This window comes from Bos indicus, chromosome 3 (genome assembly GCF_029378745.1).
Source record: "Bos indicus isolate NIAB-ARS_2022 breed Sahiwal x Tharparkar chromosome 3, NIAB-ARS_B.indTharparkar_mat_pri_1.0, whole genome shotgun sequence".
NCBI lineage: Eukaryota > Metazoa > Chordata > Mammalia > Artiodactyla > Bovidae > Bos > Bos indicus.
The window spans coordinates 57,784,894-57,811,178 of NC_091762.1; the positions used below are offsets into that span (position 1 = coordinate 57,784,894).

Genomic DNA, 26,285 nt, shown 5'->3' on the forward strand with positions numbered 1-26,285 from the left:
TGGGCTACTCTTCCCCACTTAGGGCTGTCTCTCTTCCTTTACTGGGGTAGCTTAGAATTTTTTCCTGTAGCTAAATTTCCTACCAGATGATGATGGCCCCAAGATTTCATTTCTATACCTGGTACATTTTATAAATAAACTATTAGATCATAACAATGCTATGGGAATGTAATGGAAATCCCATGTAGAGCCTTTATACTGCAGATTTTCTCACTAGGTTATCCTGTACCATAGTCAGGGCTAGCTTTGTGGGGTGAGACTTGTACATTTGCATGGTGTCTCATGCTTAGAAGGTCCAAGTACTTGGTTTAATGCTTTGCTGTTACCATCTTAAAATCCTTATAAATTATTGAGCAGCAGCTCTTCATTTTCATTTTTTTACTGAGTCTATACATTTTGTAGCTTATTCAGAATACAAAAATGGTAATCATTCTGTTGTTTTTCTGATTCTTACCAATTCATAATCAGTTACTGACGTAGTTCTGGAAATAGATCTAAATCAAAGCATGACCTGTAAGTGGAGAGCCTTCAACTAAGACCCATCAGAGCAAAGCTGTTGCCCCAGAGAATCAGGGAGAGTACTAACCAGGCTGGTAGGCTTTGTCTCCAGGGCTATTGGGTTGATAGGTTGGAAGGACATAGGGAAAGTCTGGCTGTTTTACATTATTTCTGTCCACTATTAGAGAATTTCAGGCTTTTATTCCCCTCCTGGTAAAAAGTCAGTTGTCTTACTCTAGCCCCTTTGGAGAAGAAAAAGGCAACTCACTCCAGTAATTTTGTCTGGAATAATCCTATGGACAGGGGAGCCTGGCAGACTACTATAGTCCATGGGGTTGCAAAGAGTCGGATATGACTGAGCAACCAACACTTCCACTTTCAACCCCTTTCCTACATTTCCTCCATGTTTACCTCTATGTATATAGCTTTCAGCAATGCTTGAGTAGGTGCCAGCCCACCAGAGGAATTAATTGTGCTAATAGACCTTCTACCTTAATAGCACAGTCCCCAAATGCCCTACTACACAGCTTATTTTCCAATGAATGCTATAAGAGTAAAACCAACATTTTCAGATATCAGGCATCCCCCCCTTATTTCCTTTCCTTTAGCTTCTTTAATACTATCTTCCATATCAATGAAGTACAGTAAACATGTCCTTATTTATATTGTATATATTGTTGGAGAAGACTCATGAGAGTCCCTTGGACTGCAAGGAGATCCAACCAGTCCATCCTAAAGGAAATCAGTCCTGAATATTCATTGGAAGGACTGATGCTGAGACTTCAGTACTTTGGCCACTGATGGGAAGGACTGATTCATTTGAAAAGACCCTGATGCTGGGAAAGATTGAAGGCAGGAGGAGAAGGGGACGACAGAGGATGAGATGGTTGAATGGCATCACCGATTGAATGGACCTGAGTTTGAGTAAAACCCAGAAGTTGATGATGGACAGGGAGGCCTGGTGTGCCGCAGTCCATGGGGTCGCAAAGAGCTGGACACAACTGAGCAACTGAACTGAACTGATACAAGTATATAATTAAAGACCTTCAGTGAATACAAAAAATCAGTTTATACTAAAAAATACTGAGAACAAATTCATTTCTCAAAAATATTGTTTATTTGCCTTCTTACATTTGCATTTTGACCACTCCAATAGACAGTTTTAACTTCTTGATTAAATTTGAATTTTATAGAGAACTTTTGTGTCAGATAATATGTAACCAGGTATGAATATGAAAAGATCTTTATAACCTTTTGGTAAATTAATAAATACAAATTGTTTAATTTAATATTGATTTACAATTTTTCAAATATCTCTTTATGTTTATATTTAATCAAAGGGTTCCTTGTAAAACTCTTAAAATTATTTTCACACATGATAAATTTAAAAATTATGAAACATCCTTTAATTTTGTTGTTGATATATTCTTAAAACCCTGTTCTAGGTCTTCTAGGATTTCTTCTCTTGTTTACGATACAAATGGTGATGCTTAAAATCAGACTAACAATTACCACAGAGCCAACCACTAACAACACCAAGGCAGAAATGCTGAGTCCGGACTTAGGGGGATTTTTATCAGGACTAGTATCTGGATGAATTTCATCAGGAATGTAATCTTCTTGAACAAACAAAGCTACTTGCACAATGTTGGATACTTTTGATGTCAAATTGCTTTTATCCACACTTTGAATGGCAATGAATATGTGGGTTTCATTTTCTTCTGAGATGTTTCCTGGTTTGAATGTGAAGGTTTCCTTGGAGTTGGCCTCTTTTGGTAACAGAGCAGTAGTGTTTACTTGCAGAGCATCATCAAAATTATCCCTTAGATCCAGGATGCTTTCACTTATTCTTATGATATACTCTTGAACTAAGAAAAAAAGTTATATGTAGTTTAGAAACTAGAGCATATTATATGAAATCTTTTTTCATTCTCCTCCAAAATGCTGTTAGTCATGCCAAAGTTATGCTCACATCCAGAGCCTTATTTATTTTTCCATAAAAGCTGAATTCTGATTTTTAAACTCTGCAAATGATACATGGCAGGTTATAATGTGCCACATGATGATTCATAACACGAGATTATAAAATTAATACTTTGTTGAGCTATTAATTGTAAATTATTTTCCTCTCACACACCCTTAGACACTTGCTTTTGCAACAAGCAACTTTCACTTAATCAACAAGTGCATGACACATAGTCCTTACCTTTTCCAACATCAAAATCATCTCCTGGTGCTGTCCATGTTAGATTGATCTCATCCTCATTTGATGTGGCTTCAAGATCTGTGATTTGACTTGGCGGGAAGAGGTCAAGGAATGAGGGAGACTGTGGAACATTGGAAACCACAAATGCACCTCCTGTTGCTATTCGGGTGAAACTCTCCACATTTGTCTGAGTGTCCTCATCATTTTCTGGTCTTGGTGGATTCCCTTCAATGTTGCCTGCATTACAAATTCCTGGTATTTAATGGACAAATCTACACTAATATTTTCAGAACTCAATGAATTGTATTTTTTTATCCTAAATTTCCCCCTCCTTTTTTTCCCCATATACACAGTTGCCTTTTATTAGTTTTGGTGACAAGATCATAAGGATTCAGTTGGTAGAAGAATTCTTGCTTTAGCATCCTGACCAGAGTATTGTAGGGTAGAACTGGATAATAAATTGCTTTGGAATTAAGACTGTCCTGAATGGGAATATTGTTATATAGTTAATATGTGCTTAAAAAATAGAGGAGTTGCTTTATTTCTTAAATTACCCTAAAGATGGGAATAAATCTGGGGGAATTTATACTGGTTCCCTTTCAGTCACTTGTGTCAGGTTTCACACTTCCTCCCTGTTGCAAGTGCTAACGAATAATATTCAGATTATATTGCAACAGAAAGCCCCTATAAGGGTGACATAAGGGACAAAACAAAGGAAAGCCAATTAAAATGGATTCTTAATATTTTTCATTGCTTTTCTCTACACATTTTTCCCTTTGACTAAATAAAAACTTTGCAAATAAAGGTATTTGTAATCAGATGGATAAATTCTACCATTGGTTTCTAGTTAAGTACATAACATATTAGCCTCTTTACTTCATCCTGAGCTGAAAATGGGGCAAATTTTTGTTGATATAGGTCATTTGCTCCAAACAAATGTAATAATGGCTGGCTTTCATAGAAATGTCTATACCAAAGACACTGTACCAAAGCTTAGGTTAATATGGAGGCAAACTGTCATATGACTGAGAATTCATTCCAGAAATGGGAGAAGCTATACTCTGAAGTTATAAAATATTTGTAGCCTTAATCATACCAACTCACAATTATTCAAGCCACCATTGACTTCAGATATTATGAAGTACTCACCATCTACTACCCAGCCTGGTATGTATGCAGCTCTATTCAGTGGATGCCTTAAGTTCCATGTGACAGCATTTTCTCCTCCATGAGCCCGTACTTTTAAGTTATATGGGCCATTTTCTTTATAAGTTGTAAAGTATCTAGAGTACACTCCATCATTCTTGAAAGAATCAGCACCTTGTTATGGAAGTGAAGGAATAAATTACTAATGTAAAGAAAAATAAAAACTTAAGTATTTTCTAAGTCAAGCATATGGGCTTTATAAGCATATTGCTTTTATTCATCTCCCTATTTTGTGATTGACCCCTTGGGGAATATTTCCATTTTGCTCTGCCAACCAGTATCTTGTGGGATGTATATCCTAGTGGTACTGTGTTTGTGTGTGTACATATGCATGCATACTAAGTCGCTTCAGTCCTGTCAGACTCTGCAACCCTGCAGACTGTAGCCCACCAATGTCCTCTGTCTGTGGGATTCTTCAGGCAAGAGTACTGGAGTGGGTTGCCATGCCCTCTTCCAGGAGATCTTCCTGACCCAGGAATCAAACCTGAGCCTCTTATGTCTCCTGCATTGGCAGGTGGCCTCTTTACCACTGGTGCCATCTGGGAAGCCCGAGTGTGTGTGTGTGTGTGTATGTGTGTGTGTGTATTATTTTTGTCGTGATTGTTGTTCAGTCACTAAGTTGTGTCTGACTTTTTGTGACCCCATGAACTGCAGCACGCCAAGCTTCCTTGTCCTTTGCTATCTCCCAGAGTTTGCTGAAATTCATGTCCATTGAGTCAATGGTGCTATCTAACTATTGGAGAAGACTCTTGAGAGTGCCTTGGACTGCAAGGAGATCCAACCAGTCCATTCTGAAGGAGATCAGCCCTGGGATTTCTTTGGAAGGAATGATGCTAAAGCTGAAACTCCAATACTTTGGCCACCTCATGCGAAGAGTTGACTCATTGGAAAAGACTCTGATGCTGGGAGGGATTGGGGGCAGGAGGAGAAGGGGACGACAGAGGATGAGATGGCTGGATGGCATCACTGACTCAATGGACGTGAGTCTGAGTGAACTCTGGGAGTTGGTGATGGACAGGGAGGCCTGGCGTGCTGTGATTCATGGGGTCGCAAAGAGTTGGACATGACTGAGTGACTGAACTGAACTGAACCGAACCATCTAATCCTCAGCCCTCTTCTCCTTTTGCCTTCAGTCTTTCCTAGCATCAGGGTCTTTTCCAATGAATCAGCTCTTTGCATCACGTGACCAAAGTATTAGAGCTTCAGCAACAGTCCTTCCAATGAATATCCAGTGTTTATTTCCTTTAGGATTGAATGGTTTAATATTCTCTCAAGAGTCTTCTCCAGCACCACAGTGCAAAAGCATCAATTCTTTGGCGCTCAGCCTTCTTTATGGTCCAACTTTTACATCTGTACATGACTACTGGAAAAACCATAGCTTTGACTATTCAGACCTTTGTCAGCAAAGTGATGTCTCTGCTTTTTAATATGCTATCTAGTTTTGTCATAGCTTTTCTTCCAAGAAGCAAGAGTCTTTTAATTTCATGGCTGCTATCACTGCAGTGATTTTGGAGACCAAGAAAATAAAATCTTTCACTGCTTCCATTTTTTCCCTTTCTATTTGTAATAATATATTATTACATAGACATAGACATACTGGTATATATACTCATATATACTGTTTGCAGCTCATGCTTTAAGCACAATTATGTTGTCTCTCTCTCTCCAAATCAAAGGATCCCCACTAAAGAAATATTATCTTTGCATAAGATTTAATTCTCATTGCTATAACCTACAAATTACTTATTATAACTTATCTTCAATGTCTAATTTTTCATTTTAATCGTAACCTCTTACACTATGATCGATTAATTTTCTGGTCTAACAGTGGAAAATCCCATCTGTTTTTAGAATAAACGTTTAGGAGAGCTCAGGAATACTGTATCATGAGGATATTTCTTCATATCACCAGTACTAGAGAGTTTTGTTAATTTGCAAACACATTTCTCAGGAGGGTTAAGACTCTGAGAGAGAGTCTTAAAATGAAATCCTTAGACCAACAGCATCTGCGTTTCTCTGGATCATATAAGGAATGAAAGTTTTTCTGGTGTTCCCATTCTGTGTTATAAAACAAGCTCTTTAGGAGTTTCACTTCAGGAGTTAAAATTTGAGAACCCCTGCTCCAAGTCATTGTTAATTACCAATGCTTTCTTAGGTAAAGTCATTCTTAAGCACCTATGCTTTCTTAGGTAAAGGTGTCCCAAATTATTTGAGTTTTATTTGAGAAATTTTATTTCTCCTTGAGAAATGAAACAAGATACAGGAGTTTTAACGTAGCATGGAAGGGGTTGGGAGAAAGAGAGTCACGGGATAATTTAAGAAAATATTGTCATATTAGATAAAGGCATTGATAAACCAAAGACTTTTGCCTTCTAAACTTCTCACAGGGCCAACTCTAGTTGATGATAGGTTATAAGCTGGCTGATTTAACTACATTGAAAAGAAGCTAATTGAAAATTCTGACAACTTAGACGTTTACTGAGATAGTAATTTCTTTACTAAATGACCTCTCTAAAGAAGTGTTAGTTCCCAGAACAATTCAGAGTTGGGAAAAGGTTTTAAAGTACAGTACCACTCACCCATACAGACCAAGGAGATAGAGAGCAGTCAACACTCTATTTTGATACCTCCCAGTCAGATCTGGTATCTGATGATGACCCAGTAATGTCCCCTTCTCTCTGATGGCAGATCCAGCTTCCTTTGGTCTCAGTCCCTAAGATTATATGTGAACTTTTTATCCAGCTGTTGGGAATTTCTCACGGCTGGCATCCCCTCCCTGCCAGGGACCCAAATTGTACTGCTTCATTCCATACTACTACTTGTGTTTCACTGTCTCTGGCCAGACTTTCTTGGTTATATACCTCTAAGAAACACTTATTCAGAATTCTTGATGCTGTCCTCAATCTCAGCAATGATACTTTCCTATTTATTGGAAGACATTGGTTGTCTAAATGAAAGAAAGAACAGTAATGACAGTAAATAAAGTTCATTGAGTGCTCTACCACGTGTAAGACACTTGCAAATCACTTTGGAGTTGTTACCTGGATAGAATTTCACCCTGGTCCAGTTGTTCATCCATAATCTGCATCAATTTTCTGATGCCTGTCCCTCTGCCCCACACTTCCTCAGGGACTCATAACATATCCTGAGTTATGAACATTTAGACTTGTTCAGAGAAACCTGTGATTTACCTGCACCATTATCCAAAAGTTCCAAAACTTCTGTTTCTCCAAATTTCGATTCAATGAAAGCAGTCACGTTGGCTCCAAGAATGGGTAAATACCCTTGTAGAATTTCTGCATAAACAATCAGTGGGCTGGGATAGCTGTTTGTATCTTTATTCATTTTAGCATTCACTGTGATTGGAGGCACAGAAGAGTTTGCTGCCCGAGAATTTACTGTTATAGTCAATGTTTCTGAGCTTGCTTTTGCTTGAATATTGTAAGTCCACACACCCACCTAAAAATTCAATAAAATTGGAATAAGTATCCAACAGCAAGCTATTTTCTGTTTTTACACTAACTCTAAACTATTAAGTATGTTACTGAATAAACATTTAGAGTTTATAGAGCTTTAAGAGTTTTGAGGGTAAAGAGGTAAGAGTTGAGGTAGTTTGGAAAGAATATCCTATTATCATGCCTGGTATTCAAAGTTTATGAAATCTCCACTGATAAAAATAAGTTTTGGAAAGTTTGCCTTGATCTTGGACTTATCCTTAGACCTCAGAGTCTACAGACTCTATAACCTGGTGAAAAATGAAAGTGAAAGTCGCTCAGTCATGTCCAACTCTTTGCGACCCCATGGACAATAGTCCGTGGAATTCTCTAGGCCACAATATTGGAGTGGGTAGCCTTTCCCTTCTCTAGGGAATCTTCCCAACCCAGGGATCGAACCCAGGTCTCCTGCATTGCAGGCAGATTCTTTACCAGTTGAGCCACAAGAGAAGACGAAGAACATTGGAGTGGGTAGCCTATGCCTTCTCCAGCAGATCTTCCTGAGCCAGGAATCAAACTGGGGTCTCCTGCATTGTAGGCATATTCTTTACCAACTGAGTTATCAGGGAAGCTCCCCTATGATCTGGTATAAGAAATAGCTTTGTAGCTATCTACACAGCAAGCTGCACAGACTTACTACATTGTCCCCTCAAAGTTATCCTTAGCCATCTTAATTTTTTCCTTTCTCTTCCTTTCTTCTAATGCTTAACTTCTTTTTTTTTCCCCTCTGTCACCAAAATTTTCAGGACCATACAGTCATATCAAGTACATTCTACTTTATCTTAATTTTGAAATGATGTATTGGCATCCATATTTATGATCTCAAATGATGTATTTTCACCTGTAAAATTTGCGAGGAGGTCTAAAAATTAATTGCTTACCTTTGTAGCTCCTTTAATACTGAGATAGGCCATTTTGGAAGCTGAATCCACTATGAAAGTCCCCATTGATATTCCATCGGGATCAAAGAGGTAAATAGAGGGAAGTTGTTGGTTCCATGTGATGAGAAAGAACGTGTCCTTTCCCACAGTGCTGTCAATTATTACAGTGCCATTCATCCAGTCATTACTGTTGAGTTTTAATCCCTTACTTTCAAGCTGTTTAAATATATAAAAAATTAATAACTGTAGAAGAGAGTAATTTTATGCTTTTCTTCTGTTTTACATATTTTAAAATTTCTGTCTTGAGAACAAACTTAAATATGGCATACCACTTTAGGCTTGCGATCTCTTTGAAAGCTAATTGGGATGACAGTTGTCAGTCAGAAAGTGTGGAAATATAGCTACTGAGGAGAGAACAGGGTATAATAAAAGCATTAGAGCAGGACAGTAGGGTTTACAGCTGGAGATATGGCCCTGTTATTATTTTCCCAGCTGTCTTGGTGAGCACCTACACTAGGATTTAGCATTGAAGTGCTAAACTACCTCTGAGAAAATTAGTTCTGTGTGTGTATGTGTGTGTATTGCCCTCTGTTTACCATTTTTCTTGACTTAAAATAAAGTGCTCAGTCACTCAGTTGTTTCTGACTCTTTGTGACCCCATGAACTATAGCCCTACAGGCTCCTAGTCCATGGAATTCTCTGGATAAGAATACTGGAATGGATTGCCCTTTCCTCCTCCAGGGGATCTTCCCCACCCAGGGATCCACCCAGCATCTCCTAAATTGGCAGGCAGATTATTTACCACTGAGCCACCTGGTGATGATATAGAACTCAAAACTTGTAACAACCAGATGATTTTTCTTGGTTAGGTCTAAATCCAAACATTAACACTCAAGGACTAGGAACTCTGACCTGAAGAGATTGCTGGGAGGCATCGATGTTCTCTGATGCAAGGGCTGCAAAAGCATCAATAAGGCCGTTGTTCTGGCCTTCATCTGAAGCATAAATATATTTTCCTCCTAAAATATAAATACATTAACTAGGTTGCTTTTCAGAAAATAAGTGCTTTTCACATTTTAGTGATTAAGGCAATATCAGGGTAAACAAAACCATAGTTTCAGTATGTATTATAAAAATAAACCCAAATAAGATAGGTATAAAGATTATCTCTGAAATGTTACCTAAAAAATGTCATAACTGGGAGGTAAGCTACCTTTAAACTCCACTAATAGAAATCTTTCTGGTTTAAATGCATCAACTAACTAAAGAATGTGAAAGGAGATGTTATAATTTCATGAACTAAAGCTCACAGGATCACATAACCTTTAGGAGAATTATTCACTTTAATGATTATTTAAGATACAGTTCTAACCACATCAGCTTTCAAGTTTTCCTGCCAGAGTGGGTCAGAATCAGAAAGGTTAAGGAGATTTCATATTGAAGCAAAGAGATTTCATATTGAAGCATCCTGACAAAATTTGGCAATGAGCAGATAAAAAAATGATAAGCAATAGAGACAAGTTTAAAAACAATATTTTTGGAGGGATATTTAGGACAGAAATACTTTACAATGGCTATAAAATTACTTGGAAATGATGGGAGTTTGTACAATTAAGCATTAAAAAGCAAGTGTTTGTATGGTAACATTAGAGGTCAATTCAATACAATAATTGATTTTTATAATGTTATAAATTATGTATTCTCTACTATGTTTAAGAAGGCACTGAACACATGTAGTCCATTTTCTTCACATGTCTCTGTCTGTAAGATAGTAGTTATTTTACGTTTAATCTAGAAAACTTGTTATTACTATATTTATAGCCTGAGCTTCTGTTAAACCCACCCCTTAACTTCCAGTCTATTCTCTAGTCTCATGTATTTCTCACTATCCTTCAATGTGGCTTGCATTGTCACCCCAACATGCTTTATATTCTCTGTCATTCTTTTTTCTTCCAGAGAAAGCAAACAAATTGATAAATGTCTAGCTCCTCATCTCTCATGCCTTGTTTCCCTGACTCTATTCAAAGCTGAGAGAATCAATGACTCCATCTGCTCACATGGTGTTTGGCACCTATGTATGTCTCTTGTTATGGAGGAGTGTTATCTGACTATGCTTTTCTGATTAGCAGTGTTTTTTGTCTCTCGGGACTGTTGGCACCTTGAGATCATTTCTGGTTTAACTCTGATCCCGAGCTCCTGGCACAGCACCTGCAGAGTAGGAGCTTAAGAGAACTTGTTGAATTGTCAGCCTCTACATTTATATATTGCTATCAAAGGATGTATGTCATATTTTACCTGTTGCAATGCTCATCTCTTTGACTGCTTGAGCAGCATCTGGTCCAAGAGCAATAAAATGAATGATGGCTCCACTTTGTTTCACTTTCTCAATACAAGACTTTGCAGTGCTATCCTCCCCATCAGTCAGCAGCACTATTTCAGATCCATCTATTTGGAAGCCAGCGTTTCTAATTGCCTACAAATATAATCAGAGCATTATTACAGGTGATCTTAGGTCAACTAGGCCTGGGAGAGATTAGGATAAAAATGGACATAGAAAATAGTGTGCAGAAAAGAGGAGACAGCTTCATTTTTAAATCAAAGGATCTGTAATCACAGCGCTAGGGGAATTTAAACAGGACTTTTTATTTTCTCTCCACCCACTGTAGGAAATGTTTGCTCAGATGAAGTTGTGTGGGAGTAGGGGTATGGAAAATCCTACTTGAGTACAATGACTATGATATCCCATTCTGTGGCACTCAGGAAAATCAGACACCAAGCATATAATGGCATTAAATATTTTTCTGCTTCTTTGGTTCTGTATGCAGCTAGATGCATTAAGAGTTCACCTCAACATTTTTAAAGAAGCTGTTGGTTCCAAATTAGGGTATCCTCAGTATGCTAATAAACAAAAGATATGGAAAGTTCTACACAGGTTAAAAATCTTGTTATATAATTTTTAATTAATCTCTAATAGTCACAAGCACATAACTAAGCATATTAATGGTGCTAAGAGAATATATGACTTACTGAGAATGTGTCCTATTTATGATTTGAACCATTTCCTATAAAGCTAAACAGTTTGAAACACAGAGTTTTGAATCTAGGCACCCATAAGAAAGGATAAAGAGAATTTATCTCAGGAAGGCAACTGTATTTCATCTTCTTTGACCGCTTTATTGGAAGTGGCTTCTTGATACATCATTTTGAGAAACCGAGTCCAGTCCAAGAGGAAAAAAAATGATAGGCTATCAGTGGCTTTCCTGAACTTGTAGTGGAGATGTGTATATGTTTACAAAGAAGGGTTTACAATGTAAAAAATCTTACTAATGCTGGTGTCAGGATACAATGTGACCAGTCTTGTTTCAATTTTTGCAGGTTTTGAGGCAAAGAATGACTGTTATATATAATTTTCAGTTCAGTCAGTTCAGTCGCTCAGTTGTGTCCGACTCTTTGTGATCCCATGGACTACAGCACACCAGGCTTCCCTGTCCATCACTAACTCTCGGAGCTTGCTCAATTCATGTCCATCGAGTCGGTGATATCATCCAACCATCTCACCCTCTGTAGACCACTTCTCTTCCCGCCTTCAATCTTTCCCAGCATCAGGGTCTTTTCAGTTCTTCACATCAGGTGGCCTAAGTGTTGGAGCTTCAGCGTCAGCATCAGTCCTTTCAATTAATATTCAGGACAGATTTCCTTTAGGATTGACTGGTTTCATCTTCTTGCAGTCCAAGGGACTTCAAAGCATCAATTCTTCAGTACTCAACTTTCTTTATAGTCCAACTCTCCCATCCATACATGACTACTGGAAAACCATAGCTTTGACTAGATGGACCTTCTTTGGGAAAGTAATGTTTCTGCTTTTTAATATGCTGTCTAGGTTGGTTATAGCTTTTCTTTCAAGGAGCAAGTGTCTTTTAATTTCATGGCTGTAGTCACCATCTGCAGTGATTTTCAGTTCAGTCAGTTCAGTTCAGTCGCTCAGTCGTGTCCAACTCTTTGCGACCCCATGAATTCAGCACGCCAGGCCTCCCTATCCATCGCCATCTCCCGGAGTTCACTCAAACTGACATCCATCGAGTTGGTGATGCCGTCCAGCCATCTCATCCTCTGTCATCTCCTTCTTCTCCTGCCCCCAATCCCTCCCATCATCAGAGTCTTTTCCAATGAGTCAACTCTTCACATGAGGTGGCCAAAGTACTGGAGTCTCAGCTTTAGCATCAATCCTTCCAAAGAACACCCAGGGCTGATCTCCTTTAGAATGGACTGGTTGGATCTCTTTGCAGTTCAAGGGACTCTCAAGAGTCTTCTCCAACACCACAGTTCAAAAGCATCAATTCTTCGGTGCTCAGCTTTCTTCACAGTCCAACTCACAGTTATTTTGGAGCCCCCCCCAAATAAAGTCTCTCACTGTTTCCATTGTTCCTCTATCTATTTGCCATGCAGCGATGGGACCAGATGCCATGATCTTAGTTTTCTGAATGTACTTTTTTAATATATGTGAAATATGGCTCAATGTATACTAGAACTAAATTAAAATTTAGGAAATGTTTTCATGCATTATAGCATTTATACAGCATCCCAATCACATCCCCCCCTACACATTTGGGAACAAATGAAGATTTAAAGATGAAGCAGGGTTCTCTGTCCTTCATGTCTCCCTTGTATTATTTTATTCACTGAACACTTGCAGTGTGTTATTCACTGTACTGACTGCTGGAGATTCAGCAGGAACTACATGGATTTTGTATTCATGGAAATAATTACATTTAAAGATATTTATTGGGAGTTGGGTGAGAGACTGAGGAAACATAGAGATGATTGGCAAAGGCAAAACTAATATAATCAATAAAGAGAAACTATAATATTAAACTGCTACCATTTACTGAAATTTGCTGTGAGTTAAATGTGTTTTACACATTTTGTAATTTAATCCAACTCCAAACTGTCAACCTGTCCCTAGATTACTACTCTACTACCAGTCTTAATCCTTACATTTTATTTGATACAGGGTAACCAGAGTCATCTTCCCAAAATATGAATTAATTATGTCTTTTGTGCTTAAAGCCCTTCTGTTGTGTTTAAAATACAAACCTCATCGTATTTTTTGAGGGTTTGAAGAATATAGCCATTTTCTACCTGGCAATTACATTTCATTCCCCCTACTTACCAAATCCCAGTGTCACTGGCTTCTATCATTTCTTAAATAATTCAGTTTTTGTTCACCTCATTCCCAAGGGACTTTGCCCTTTTCTTTCTACCTGAATGGCTGGCTCCTTCTCATCCTTCAAATCTTAGCTTAACCATCAGATAGATCCTCTCTTCTAAAGTAGGCTTTGTCCCTCTTTTCCCTCTTACTTAATCACATCACATTTATTTGGTCACTTCACAAGATTATCTCTACAACCTTCAGTTAAAAAAAATAATTGATAGATTTATCTGTATATTATCTGTTCCCAATAAATTAACATGTGAGATTTGCTTCTTACATAAATATGTGTTAATAAATTAAAATATATTATGGTTACTCCCTACAATAAATATGTATTGAATAAATTAAACACGAACAACCCCACAGGCTAACATTCATACTCAATTTTATTGATGAGGTAATTAAAAGCTAGTGAGGTGAAGAATGCTTAGGGTAAGAAATCTGGTAAGTGATTATTGGAGTATGAACCCAGACTTCATGTTAGAAAACTATACTAAAATGCCATTAATTCATAAAACAGGAACATTTGATAGGAGCAAGGATTTTGAAGAATGAATAGAATTTTGGCATGCAAAGACAGAAAAGAAGCATTTTAGACAGGGGAATTACATGTATGGAGGCTGTTAGTACATAGGGGCTTGGAGAACAATGTGTGCAGTAAATTGGTTGACGCATAGAGTATTGGTAAGGGAGAACTGAAAAAAAAAGGCTGGCAAGAGAGGTGAGGGCAAGCTTATCATAGAATGAGAAGCTGTTAAATAACATCACACTGAGGAATTCAGACTTTATCTTATGGACTGTGAAGGGACATGTTTTCTATGCAGGAAAATGATGCAATTGATATTAATTTTGAGCTCAAGATGACCATTTGGATAAAAATAAGATTTGTAATAATAATTAGTATGAATTATATGTTTACTATGTAGTATAATGACTATTGTCCTAAGTACAAATGTATCATTTTCTTAAGTCTCATAATAATCCTATAAGTGAAGCGTTCTTATTTTCCTATATTTTATACGTAAGGCATTGGAGACTAATTTCCAAGGAGGCTGATGACTGTGCCTAGATCACATGGCTAGTAAGTAGCATAGCCAGTACTCTGATGATGTCACAACTCATGTTATGACCAGTATTCCTTACCCTAAGTATGATTAACAGTTCTTGCTACATCTGGAACTGTGACAGATAAACATTAGTTTCCCTAACTGAATATAACAGAAGCTAAAATGAGGATTGCTCTGAAGGAGAATCATACCATATAACTTGCTTCATTGCTTAAAATTGGATGACTCTTGCTGCTCAAGCCCTCTTATTTAATTAACATTCCTTGAGCACTGACTGCTGCATGGTAATAAGACAAAGTCTCTGACCTCATTGGGCTTATACTCCAGTGAAACTGTAATAGTCATTTATTTACCCATTACTTTGCTCATCGATTTCTTTTAATGAAAAGATGGGCAAGTGAATTTCTCTATGTGATTAGTTCTCTACTTTTTAGAATTAGTTATGTTAAAATTAGGGAGCAAGTATGAGGAGCATCACTTAACATAAAAATGTTCTAGTAATAAACAAAGTATATTTGAAGTATGGTTTTCACCTGAAATCCTGATTCAATTCCACTGCAGATGGAAGTTCCTCCACTAGCAGCTGTAGGTAAACTTTCCAAGAGCTTTCTTCGTTCACTGCTGCTTATGATTTGGATTAGATTACTTTTGATGGAGGCAGAACTGTCAAAGTGCACCATCCCCACCCAAGATCCATTTTCGACAGTCTGCAGCAGGAAATGTTGGGCCGCTTGGTTCATTCGATTTAGACGATTAGAAGCCTGAATAAAAACGGGTAATAAAACAAGTAATTTTTGACCAGAAAGTAATAGAAGATCACATAAAATGAGTGAACAGACTTTGTTGTTAAAGGTTTTCTATCAATAGTAATTGATGTTATTTAAGAAAGCAAATTTTTTCAATTGATACAATTAAAAATACAGTTCTGTTTATTATGTAATACAAGGTGGTTTGATTGCTAAGTTGTGTCCGACTCTTTTGCAACTCCATGAACTATAGCCTGCCAGGCTCTTCTGCCCATGGGATTCTCCAGGAAAGAATACTGTAGTGGTTTGCCATTTCCTTCTCCAGGGGATCTTCCTAACCCAGGGACTGAACCTGCATCTTTTGTATTGCAGGTGGTCTCCTGCATTACAGGTGGATTCTTTACCCACTGAGCCACCTGGGAAGCCTTATGTAATACATATGTATAGTATATTAAGGAACACAGGTTTTTAACTAGAGCTGATTCTTGGCTTCTAAGCACCTAAATTAGAGGTGTAGAGGACGGTGGAGGTTGGGTTGGAATTGGGGGGTCTGCTTTATTGACTATGCCAAAGCCTTTGACTGTGTGGATCACAATAAACTGTGGAAAATTCTGAAAGAGATGGGAATACCAGACCACCTGATCTGCCTCTTGAGAAATTTGTATGCAGGTCAGGAAGCAACAGTTAGAACTGGACATGGAACAACAGACTGGTTCCAAATAGGAAAAGGAGTTCGTCAAGGCTGTATATTGTCACCCTGTTTATTTAATTTATATGCAGATTACATCATGAGAAATGCTGGACTGGAAGAAGCACAAGCTGGAATCAAGATTGCTGGGAAAAATATCAATAACCTCAGATATGCAGATGACACCACCCTATGGCAGAAAGTGAAGAGGAACTCAAAAGCCTCTTGATGAAAGTGAAAGAGGAGAGTGAAAAAGTTGGCTTAAAGCTCAACATTCAGAAAATGAAGGTCATGGCATCCGGTCCCACCACTTCATGGGAATTAGATGGAGAAACAGTGGAAACAGTGTCAGGCTTTATTTTTCTGGGCTCCAAAATCACTTCAGATGGTGACTGCAGCCATGAAATTAAAAGACGCTTGCTCCTTGGAAGGAAAGTTACGACCAACCTAGATAGCATATTCAAAAGCAGAGACATTACTTTGCCAACAAAGGTTCATCTAGTCAAGGCTATGGTTTTTCCAGTGGTCATGTATGGATGTGAGATTTGGACTGTGAAGAAGGCTGAGCACCGAAGAATTGATGCTTTTGAACTGTGGTGTTGGAGAAGACTCTTGAGAGTCCCTTGGACTGCAAGGAGATCCAACCACTCCATTCTGAAGGAGATGAGCCCTGGGATTTCTTTGGAAGGAATGATGCTAAAGCTGAAACTCCAGTACTTTGGCCACCTCATGCGAAGAGTTGACTCATTGGAAAAGACTCTGATGCTGGGAGGGATTGGGGGCAGGAGGAGAAGGGGACGCCAGAGGATGAGATGGCTGGATGGCATCACTGACTCGACGGACATGAGTTTGAGTGAACTCCGGGAATTGGTGATGGACAGGGAGGCCTGGGGTGCTGCGATTCACGGGCTTGCAAACAGTTGGACATGACTAAGTGACTGATCTGATCTGATCTGACTCAAATGTTAGAGACTGGTTGAGTACTCCTAGGATCCTCTGTTCCAGTTGTATCAAGATGAAACTACTCCCCAGGTCCCATAATATCAATATCAAACCAGACCATCATGGACTCCAACTAGAGACTGAAATCTCTCCATTCCCTGGCCACCTGACTAACCAAAAGATGAAATTTACTCTAAATTTCACCTCGCCCATTTCTGCTTCTACACCTAACCACATCCCACCACATTTCCACTAATGGATTAACCGTAATTGGTTCTCTGGTAACCCATTAGGATTCAAGTCCTTATTTTCTAGGTGAATACCCTAGGATGTACACCTTTTCATGCACTGGTCTTTTCCAGTCCCTCAATACCAATTGACCTGTGGCACCTGTTCCCAACACATGCCCAAGTTTCCCTCTGAACTGCTTAGAAACAAATCACAGTGAGGAACTTCTTCTATAATACATCCCCATCTTAGCGGGTTGTGTCGACCATTTTGCTTTACCTTTAAACTTGACTATGCCTGCACCCTGTCTAGGGAAAACTGCTCATCTTCTCTCCCAATTAAGAATCTCATCTCTCCCCAGGGACTCTTCCTAAAACATTGTTATGTGGTGAGGTCTAGCACTCTGATGTTCTTTCTGAAACCCTGTAGTACTGTGGATTATTTCAGCCAGCTGTATCATCCTCTGCCATTTCCACTAACTCATCAACCCCCATTTGTTGAATACATTATTCCTGATCTTCAGCATGCTTTATTCTGCCTCAGATGTGCCATCCTTTTGACACATTCCATCTGCTCATTTATAGTCCATTCATTTCAACAATTATTTATTGAATGCCTACATGTGATAAACCATATTCTAGACAAAAGGACACAAAGATGAGACAGACTACTTCAAGTCCTAGGAGACCTGGTTCCTAGATAAGATGGTTTCAAGTCCGAGAGGTATTCATAGAATAGTGGGAGAAAAATGTGTAATTTCAATATAATATATAGTAATAAGGGGAACCCTGATGACTCAACAGGTAAAGAATTTGCCTGAAATGCATGAGACACAGGAGACATGGGTTCAATCCCTGGATCAAGAAGATCCCCTGGAGGAGAAAATGGCACTCCAGTATTCTTGCCTGGAAAAGCCCATGGACAGAGGAGCCTACAGTTCATGGGGTCACAAAGAGTTGGACATGACTGAGTGACTAAACACACACCCAGGTCACTGTGAAAGAACTACAGAAATGCCCTTAGGCCATCCTGGAAAACCAGCCCATGTCCTGGACAAAGTGGATACCTACGCCAAATATTGAAATATAATTAAGCATTAATTCATGATGGGGAAGAGAGTGAAATCTTTCTTTATTCATCTATGAACTTTTCAAGGATATGGATCTCTATTCCTAAAGCCTAGTACAAGCCTAGTACCATTCTCTTAATGTGGTAGAAGGAATGAATGACTGAATCTGGCCATCTCTTCTTGATAGTGATGCTTTTTGTCTATGTATTTGAGCATAAGGAGGTCATTCCTATAGAGAGTATAAATAAGAGACACATGTTAAGAATCCTCCTGGTTGATCTTGTTCCTTGATTTGGAATGTAGTTTGGAAGCTCTGAATTCACTCTTTCTTCATGCCTGTCAAGTATTTTCAATAGATAAAGGGAGTAAGATTAGGAAATAATTACACATTTCAATCTCCAGTTCTGATCCTGAAACAAAAGCTTTACTAAAGACTTAAAAGTTCTCCTCAATAAACTCTCCATTTTCTGGGAAAGAAAATTCTTGGATTAGGTCCTTCTAACTCTTATTACCATCCTTCTTTCATTATAATGTTCATTGCCCCTCTTGAGGTCAAGATCACAGGAGGTGACAGTACTTAGGCCACCATGCATTTTAGAAGAACCCAGGTGCAGGTAGCAGTCAGAATCTTCTTAGACATTCAATCACTGCCCTGTCCCTACTTCCAGGAAAAATGGGCCCGTGAACTCACCGCCATGCTTCCAGACTTATCGAGAACTAAGCACACAATTCTTTCACTGAACTTTAGCAAGGAGAAGACAGGTGGAGGGGGTGGTGCCAACATAGCCGTTGTGTTTTTAAAATCCTCAGAATTGCTGATCACCTCCCATGTGCTTCTATAATTGCACATTTTGTTTTGTAGAGTCGGAGCTTCTTGGTTATGGCTTTTTTCATTACAGAATTCAGTGACCTAAAAGGTTAATATTATAAAATGAAAAAAAAATTGTATGGGGTGCATTTAAAAACTCACCAACAGATCTGAAAACATTAAAAACCTTTTCTTTAAAAATGCTTATTGAATGAAATATGATTTAAGGGAGGAAACGTCTTAGTAAGGCAGATTTTCAATAATAATAGGTAACACTACTTGAGTGCTTACTGTCTGCCAGTCAATGTTAAAGAATTCTATAAAAATACATGTAATCCCTCAGGTCACCTGCATAGATAATTTATAAACATGATAGCAAGTCCTTTGATTATAAATGTATCAACACAAACTGAAGTAATGATTGATTGGTATACTTACAGAATCAATACCTTGCATAAACATTATGGATGTCTTTTCAGTTTGATCTTTATCAGGGAAGAATTGACAATTTTTTTCATACAGTTTTGTCTTGGAATCAATTCTGCATTCCCTATTTGTTACACAGCTGCCTCCTTCACACATATACACTCTATTCAAGCCAGTGATACTCGTGGAACACCTGAAAATATGTGACAGTTAGTCTTTGAGCCAGTCTAATCATTAAAATTTTTATAAAATATTAAGTGGTCTTCTTGTCAAGGTTGTTAATGATGGTCTTTATCAAGATTTTTATTCTTATTTGTATACCACACACATCCTATTTTGACAGCAAAGTTTAAGTGTTCCCACCAGGTAGCTTATTTGTTTTACAAGAAATTTTTGAGGGAAATTTGAAGTAGAATCTCCTGTCTATGCAAAGGGTGAGTCCACTGGAATTAAATCTTCTGTTGTCCCACTTATACTAGTGACTGTAGGCTCCCCTTTTCCAAACATCTCTCCCAGTAACCTTGTGATGGTAAATACATTGCAGGAATCTGGAAAAGGCATCTCGTGAAATCATTTACTCTTGGTACCACTTTAGCCTAAGACTTTTTGTGTATTCCTCACTCAAAGAAATTTTCTTCAAAAGAATGAAATGTTGCATAGCTACAAGTGTTTGGATTATTCAAGGAGCATTTTTATGCAAAGTGAAATGTGGCTAGAAGGAAAGACTGGGGTTCTGCCAAGGCCAGTAAACAATAGTAGAGGAATTTTAGACATGTGTCTCATTGCATGGAATTTGCAGCAAGTGACAGTGATTGCACCAAATATGTTATAATGTTAGTGTAGCTTATCTTTTCAATGTGTTCCAGTCCAAATTAAAGAAACAGAGACTAGATTTTAGTCAGTAATTTTGTAAGTCTTCTAAATATGTCTATGCCTCTATTGCCCCCAAACTCAGTAAACTTAATAGCATTGCCTATGTTAACAACTTATAACTCAGTTGGTAAAGAATCTGCCTGCAATGCAGGAAACCCTGGTTCAATTCCTGGATTGGGAAGATCTACTGGAGAAGGGATAGCCTACCCACTATAGTCTTCTTGGGCTTCCCCTGTGGCTCAGCTGATAAAGAATCCGCCTGCAATGCGGGAGATCTGGGTTAGGTCCCTGGGTCGGAAAGATCCCCTGGAGAAGGGAAAGGCTACCCACTCCAGTATTCTGGACTGGAGAATTCCATGGACAAGTCAGACATGACTGAGCAACTTTCACTTTCACATGTTAACAACCATGATGAATATTCTGTAGCAGAGACTAGGCTTTTAGGAGAGTATGACCTAAACAAAGAGCTTCCCAGGTGGCACTAGTGGTAAAGAACCCGCCTGCCAAAGCAGGAGACATAAGAGACACGGATTCGATCCCTGGATTGGGATGATCCCCTAGAGAAAGAAGGGCACAACACATTCCAGCATTCTTCCCTGGAGAATCCCATGGACAGAGGAGCCTGGCAAGCCACCGTCCATAGTTTGGCAAAGGGTCAGACACGACTGAAGTGACTTAGCATGCATGCATAATCTAAACAAATGTTATCAAAATAATAATCTTTGAAATATGCATCCTAAAGCTTGGTGCTCTGGTGCTGAGGAAGAATCTTCACTGAAATTTGTGAAAATTTCAAATTTCATTTGAAATTTCACATTTTTTAATAAGTCCCCATCCCCAGCAGGGCATCTAAGATTGATTAAGCAGCTGGCATCCAATTTTACATTTATTACCCCATATATTCTGTTCTCTTGATCTCATAATCAGGAGGATTATCTATGTTAAGTGTGATGCTTCACAGGTATTGTAACGTAAACTTTATTAATCTCAAGAAATTTCTCCTTGGCTCTTTGAAGCTGGTTGATTTCCTACTCAGCTGGCATTCTCCACTACTTGTTTTTTTCATTCTTTTGTAGTGTAAATAATTTTTACCTCCTAGAACTTAGTACAATCCTTCACATAGAGCATTTACTTAGCACAAATGAGTTCTGGCAGCTATGGTAGAGAGATATAAAAATAAATCAACTTGACTGCCAGATGCTCTTGAATCTATGTGTATTTTAAATGGACAAGCAGTTTCTTTCAGGTACATTTTCTTAAAAAACCAAAAAGCTCTGTTTTGTGATATGGCATTCATTACCTGCGTTGGGACAAAAATGAAAGAAAGGCTTTTAAAGGAATCAGTCTAAGGAAAATAAGTTACTGCCAGCAGTAATTTAAAAATGTAAATAGTCATGCCTTGTTGCTTCAATTTTCCTTGACTTTGCTCTGTAGAAAGGCTCATCATCATTGTACTCATCAAATACTCCCCAGCGGAGATGGGCCCACTCATGAACAAGCAGTCTACCTGTAGGAAAATATTTCAAATCCATGATTATATTTTAAGTGACATAACTTGTCCTTCATATTTTAATAAAAAATTTTAAATCCAGAATATTTAAATAGTTGCTAGCATTTGTATTTTGTTTATAAAACACATATTATATTACATTTCATTGGATTAATTATATCATTTCAGCATATTATTTTTTATTCCACATCTGTTAAGTCAACTAACCATTTACTATGTATATGCTAAGGGCAGAACAGTTTGAACTCTGAGTTTTGGTTCTTAGGGGTCAAAAAGTCTTAGATATTACCGTGGTTTTTCAGTCCTACAAAAGTTACTTCTACCACAGAATAAACATATATAAAACACGTCTATGGTATTGAAATTTCATGAAGGTGCAACTTTCAACTGCATAATTGCATATAAAACTGCGTAATTTAAAAATGTCTACATATGCTTGTTAAGGGTTGATAATGAAAAAAAGGTTGAAAAACACTGCTGTAGACAAAATATAATTTGAGGATGTCTAAAAGGCAACTCCAAAGAATGCTCAAACTACCGCATAATTGCACTCATCTCACACATCAGCAAAGTAATGCTCAAAATTCTCTAAGCCAGGCTTCAGCAATATGTGAAGCATGAACTTCCTGATGTTCAAGCTGGTTTTAGAAAAGGCAGAGGAACCAGAGATCAAATTGCTAACATCCGCTGGATCATGGAAAAAGCAAGAGAGTTCCAGAAAAACATCTATTTCTGCTTTATTGACTATGCCAAAGCCTTTGACTGTGTGGATCACATTAAACTGTTGAAAATTCTGAAAGAGATGGGAATACCAGACCACCGGACCTGCCTCTTGAGAAATTTGTATGCAGGCCAGGAAGCAACAGTTAGAACTGGACATGGAACAACAGACTGGTTCCAAATGGGAAAAGGAGTACGTAAGGCTGTGTATTGTCACCCTGTTTATTTAACTTCTATGCAGAGTACATCATGAGAAACGATGGATAGGAAGAAACACAAGCTGGAATCAAGATTGCCGGGAGAAATATCAATAACCTCAGATATGCAGATGACACCACCCTTATGGCAGAAAGTGAAGAGGAACTAAAAAGCCTCTTGATGAAGGTGAAAGTGGAGAGTGAATAAGTTGCCTTAAAGCTCAACATTCAGAAAACTAAGATCATGGCATCTGGTCCCATCATTTCATGGGAAATAGATGGGGAAACAGTGGAAACAATGTCAGACTTTATTTTTGGGGGCTCCAAAATCACTGCAGATGGTGACTGCAGCCATGAAATTAAAAGACACTTACTCCTTGGAAGGAAAGTTATGACCAACCTAGATAGCATATTAAAAAGCAGAGACATTACTTTGCCAGCAAAGGTCCATCTAGTCAAGGCTATGGTTTTTCAGTAGTCATGTATGGATATGAGAGTTGGACTATAAAGAAAGCTGAGTGCTGAAGAATTGATGCTTTTGAACTGTGGTGTTGGAGAAGACTCTTAAGAATCCCTTGGACTGCAAGGAGATCCAACCAGTCCATCCTAAAGGAGATCAGTCCTGGGTGTTCATTGGAAGGACTGATGTTGAAGCTGAAACTCCAATATTTTGGCCACCTGATGCGAAGAACTGACTGATTTGTAAAGACCCTGATGCTGGGAAATATTGAAGGCAGGAGGAGAAGGGGACGACAGAGGATGAGATGGTTGGATGGCATCACTGACTCAATTGACATGAATTTGAATAAACCAGGAGTTGGTGAGGGACAGGGAGGCCTGGCGTGCTGCAGTCCATGGGGTCGCAAAGAATCGGACATGACCGAGTGACTGAACTGAACTGAATGAGGTGATTAATTTACAGTACTTAGCACATATAAGCATTAATTAAATGAAACCAATTATTTTTAATTATATATATTCAGCACTGTCCTAGATACTAAGAAATACAGATATGAGTAAGATAGAGTCCTTGAGTAGGATAATGTTCTAGAGAGTGAGTCAGAACTAAACTTTTTTTCCCTAAGAGTTTCAGGATTAATAGAAGCATAAAGGTTAAATCCAAGCTTGAAATGCACAAAGAAAAATAAGTACATTTTTGTTTTAGCAATATTAGGAAAAACTTTAGTGGAAATTGAAATGGAGAAGTAGAATTTGAAAATGTAGTCTGGTCCACTATAATATGTGTTTCTCCAACTATAATGACCTCATGAGACATGAAAATAGGGGGAAAATACCACCATTATGAAGAAGTCATGTTTCTTCTTTAAACCTTTGCTAATCATATGTGTTCCTCGTACCAGCAGTGTCAGCATCACTTGGGAGCTGACAAGACACATAGAATGTTGTGCCTACTCTAGATCTAATGACTCAGAATTTGGTTATTATTAATAACAAGACCCCTAAATTACTACTCTACACATTAAAGTTTAAAAACACTGTTTTTAGGTTTCTTAGCCAAATGGTGCTAATGAGTGAGCATGAATTATTTATATTCTTCAGTGTGGGAAGAAAAAGCTCTCATATCGACTGTGATAGAAATATGGTGAATTTTAAGAAAATTCATATCTGCCTGCATCTGTGGTTCCTTTTTTAGGAACAGTCCACGTCAGATTGACTTTCTTTTCAGCTCATGGCTGGTTGCCTGGCTCCCATGGTTTCCTCAATTTGTTGAAAGAATAAAATTCAGGTACTCTGACCACACATGTGCTATGGTGTGCTGTTCTTAGTCGCTCAGTTGTATCTGACTCTTTGTGACCCCATGGACTGTAGCATGCCAGGCTCCTCTGTCCATGGGGATTCTCCAGACAAGAATACTGGAGTGAGTTGCCATGTCCTCCTCCAGGGGATCTTCCCAACCCAGGGATTGAACCCAGGTCTCCCATATTGCAGGTGGATTCTTTACTGTCTGAATCACCAGGGAACCCCAAGAATACTGAAGTGGGTAGCCTATCCCTTCTCCAGGGCACCACATATACAAAAGGGTAATTATGTGAGGCGATGATATGTTAATTAGCTCAACCATGGTAATCATTTTACTATGTATGTGTATGTGAAATCATTGTGTTATACATCTTAATTGTATATAATTGTTATTAAAAAGCAGTTCCTCTGACTTAGAATTCCATTCCTATCTCAATTATTGGCTCAGCTCCTACTAGTCTTGTTCTTACTCCAATAGTATTTCACTGTGTGTGTGTGTGTGTGTGTGTGTGTGTGTGTGTGTGTGTACACTTCTAGTGTCTACTTTGGAGGCAGCTTCCAGACAAACTTAACTGCTGCTTGAGGGTCCAAAAACTCTTTCCAGGGAACTATTGTTTTGCTGTTATCATTTTTATTACAAATTGCATAGATTTTGAAGAGTTTCTTCATCTTATTTCCTCCCAAAGCCCTGTTGTTTTTAAGGCATTGTTTCCCAGAATTTGAGTTTTCCCACAAACATATGTATCACTTTATGGGAGAAATATTTGTCTAAGAAAGAGGGGGAAACTCAGTTATGGGATGGGGCAAGCTGAGGAGTGTGGGAAAAGAATAAGAGCTCCAGTGGGGGCATTATTTTTAAAAACTGAAGAAAATTTTCCTCTTCTAAGACAGGTGGAGATGGAAGGAGATGTACATGGACATGAGTTTGGAAGTAGAAAGGTAGAAGGTAGGGGTTTCTACTTTCTCAATCAAGGCATTCATTAACTTATAAGGTGGAAAAGATTGGTTATTGGTCTTAAGAAAAGTGATAGATATTTAGAACAACTGTTAGGGGGAATGAGCGAGATGAGAGGAAGCAAGTCCAATCATTGTTGAGTAGATTTGAGAGCTTCATTGACCTTGTGAAACGTGTTTTTAAAAACAGTACCAATTAATTTTATAATTTTCTTTCAAAATCTTGGAAACATACTACAGGAGTCAAAAGAAACTGCCTAGAAATTCAGTTTGGAGAAATGGCAAGTTGAATACAACATAAGGATAAAAGTGGTAAGGGAGTTGTGCTATTTACACTAGTAGGTGGCATGACTGACTTTGCTGGACACGCCAAGTAGAAAAGAAACTGTATCTAGACAGGCACAAGGGACTAAGGGTGCCAAGCACAACAAGCATGGTCAGACCAAATTAAGGGGGAGAGGCAAGGCTGGGATGGGGTGATGGGCTTTAGGACAGAGGCAGAGAACAAGTCCAGAAAATGTTGAGGACAAGGACTGACTTGTTTGACACAGATAAAAGACTAAATAATGTTCATTGAAGGGGCAGTGCAAGAGGAAAAGGTGGTTCTGGGGAGTGTGAATTTAACAAGTGTTTTATTGATTAGTGAGGAGTTGGACACTGCTTTGACAGTGATTTTCATTTTCATCTGAAATATAATGTGCTTTAGTTCATTTCAAACAGTGATCTTAACGCTTAGATTGAACTAGAGGAAATTGTCATTTTCATAGGTAAAAATGATCACTTATAAACAAGTTCATCT

General features: G+C 38.3%; 2 protein-coding genes across 2 annotated transcripts in view; one reads left to right on the forward strand and one right to left on the reverse strand.

Annotated features, from left to right (window-relative positions):
• The window catches only part of ODF2L (outer dense fiber of sperm tails 2 like), a 402,314-nt gene that overhangs the window by 183,223 nt on the left and 192,806 nt on the right, over window positions 1-26,285 (forward strand). The window lies entirely within an intron of this gene.
• Window positions 1,593-26,285, reverse strand: part of CLCA4 (chloride channel accessory 4) — a 30,967-nt gene continuing 6,274 nt past the window's right edge. Inside the window, exons 4-14 of the mRNA XM_019957160.2 lie at window positions 21,743-21,851; window positions 19,484-19,664; window positions 18,929-19,147; window positions 15,098-15,325; window positions 10,581-10,758; window positions 9,198-9,304; window positions 8,286-8,501; window positions 7,102-7,369; window positions 3,854-4,024; window positions 2,705-2,941; window positions 1,593-2,366 (exon numbers count right to left, since the gene is read on the reverse strand). Of these exons, the coding sequence (XP_019812719.1) occupies window positions 1,927-2,366; window positions 2,705-2,941; window positions 3,854-4,024; window positions 7,102-7,369; window positions 8,286-8,501; window positions 9,198-9,304; window positions 10,581-10,758; window positions 15,098-15,325; window positions 18,929-19,147; window positions 19,484-19,664; window positions 21,743-21,851 (2,354 nt within the window). The 3' untranslated portion in view covers window positions 1,593-1,926. The remainder of the gene's footprint in view (window positions 2,367-2,704; window positions 2,942-3,853; window positions 4,025-7,101; window positions 7,370-8,285; window positions 8,502-9,197; window positions 9,305-10,580; window positions 10,759-15,097; window positions 15,326-18,928; window positions 19,148-19,483; window positions 19,665-21,742; window positions 21,852-26,285) is intronic.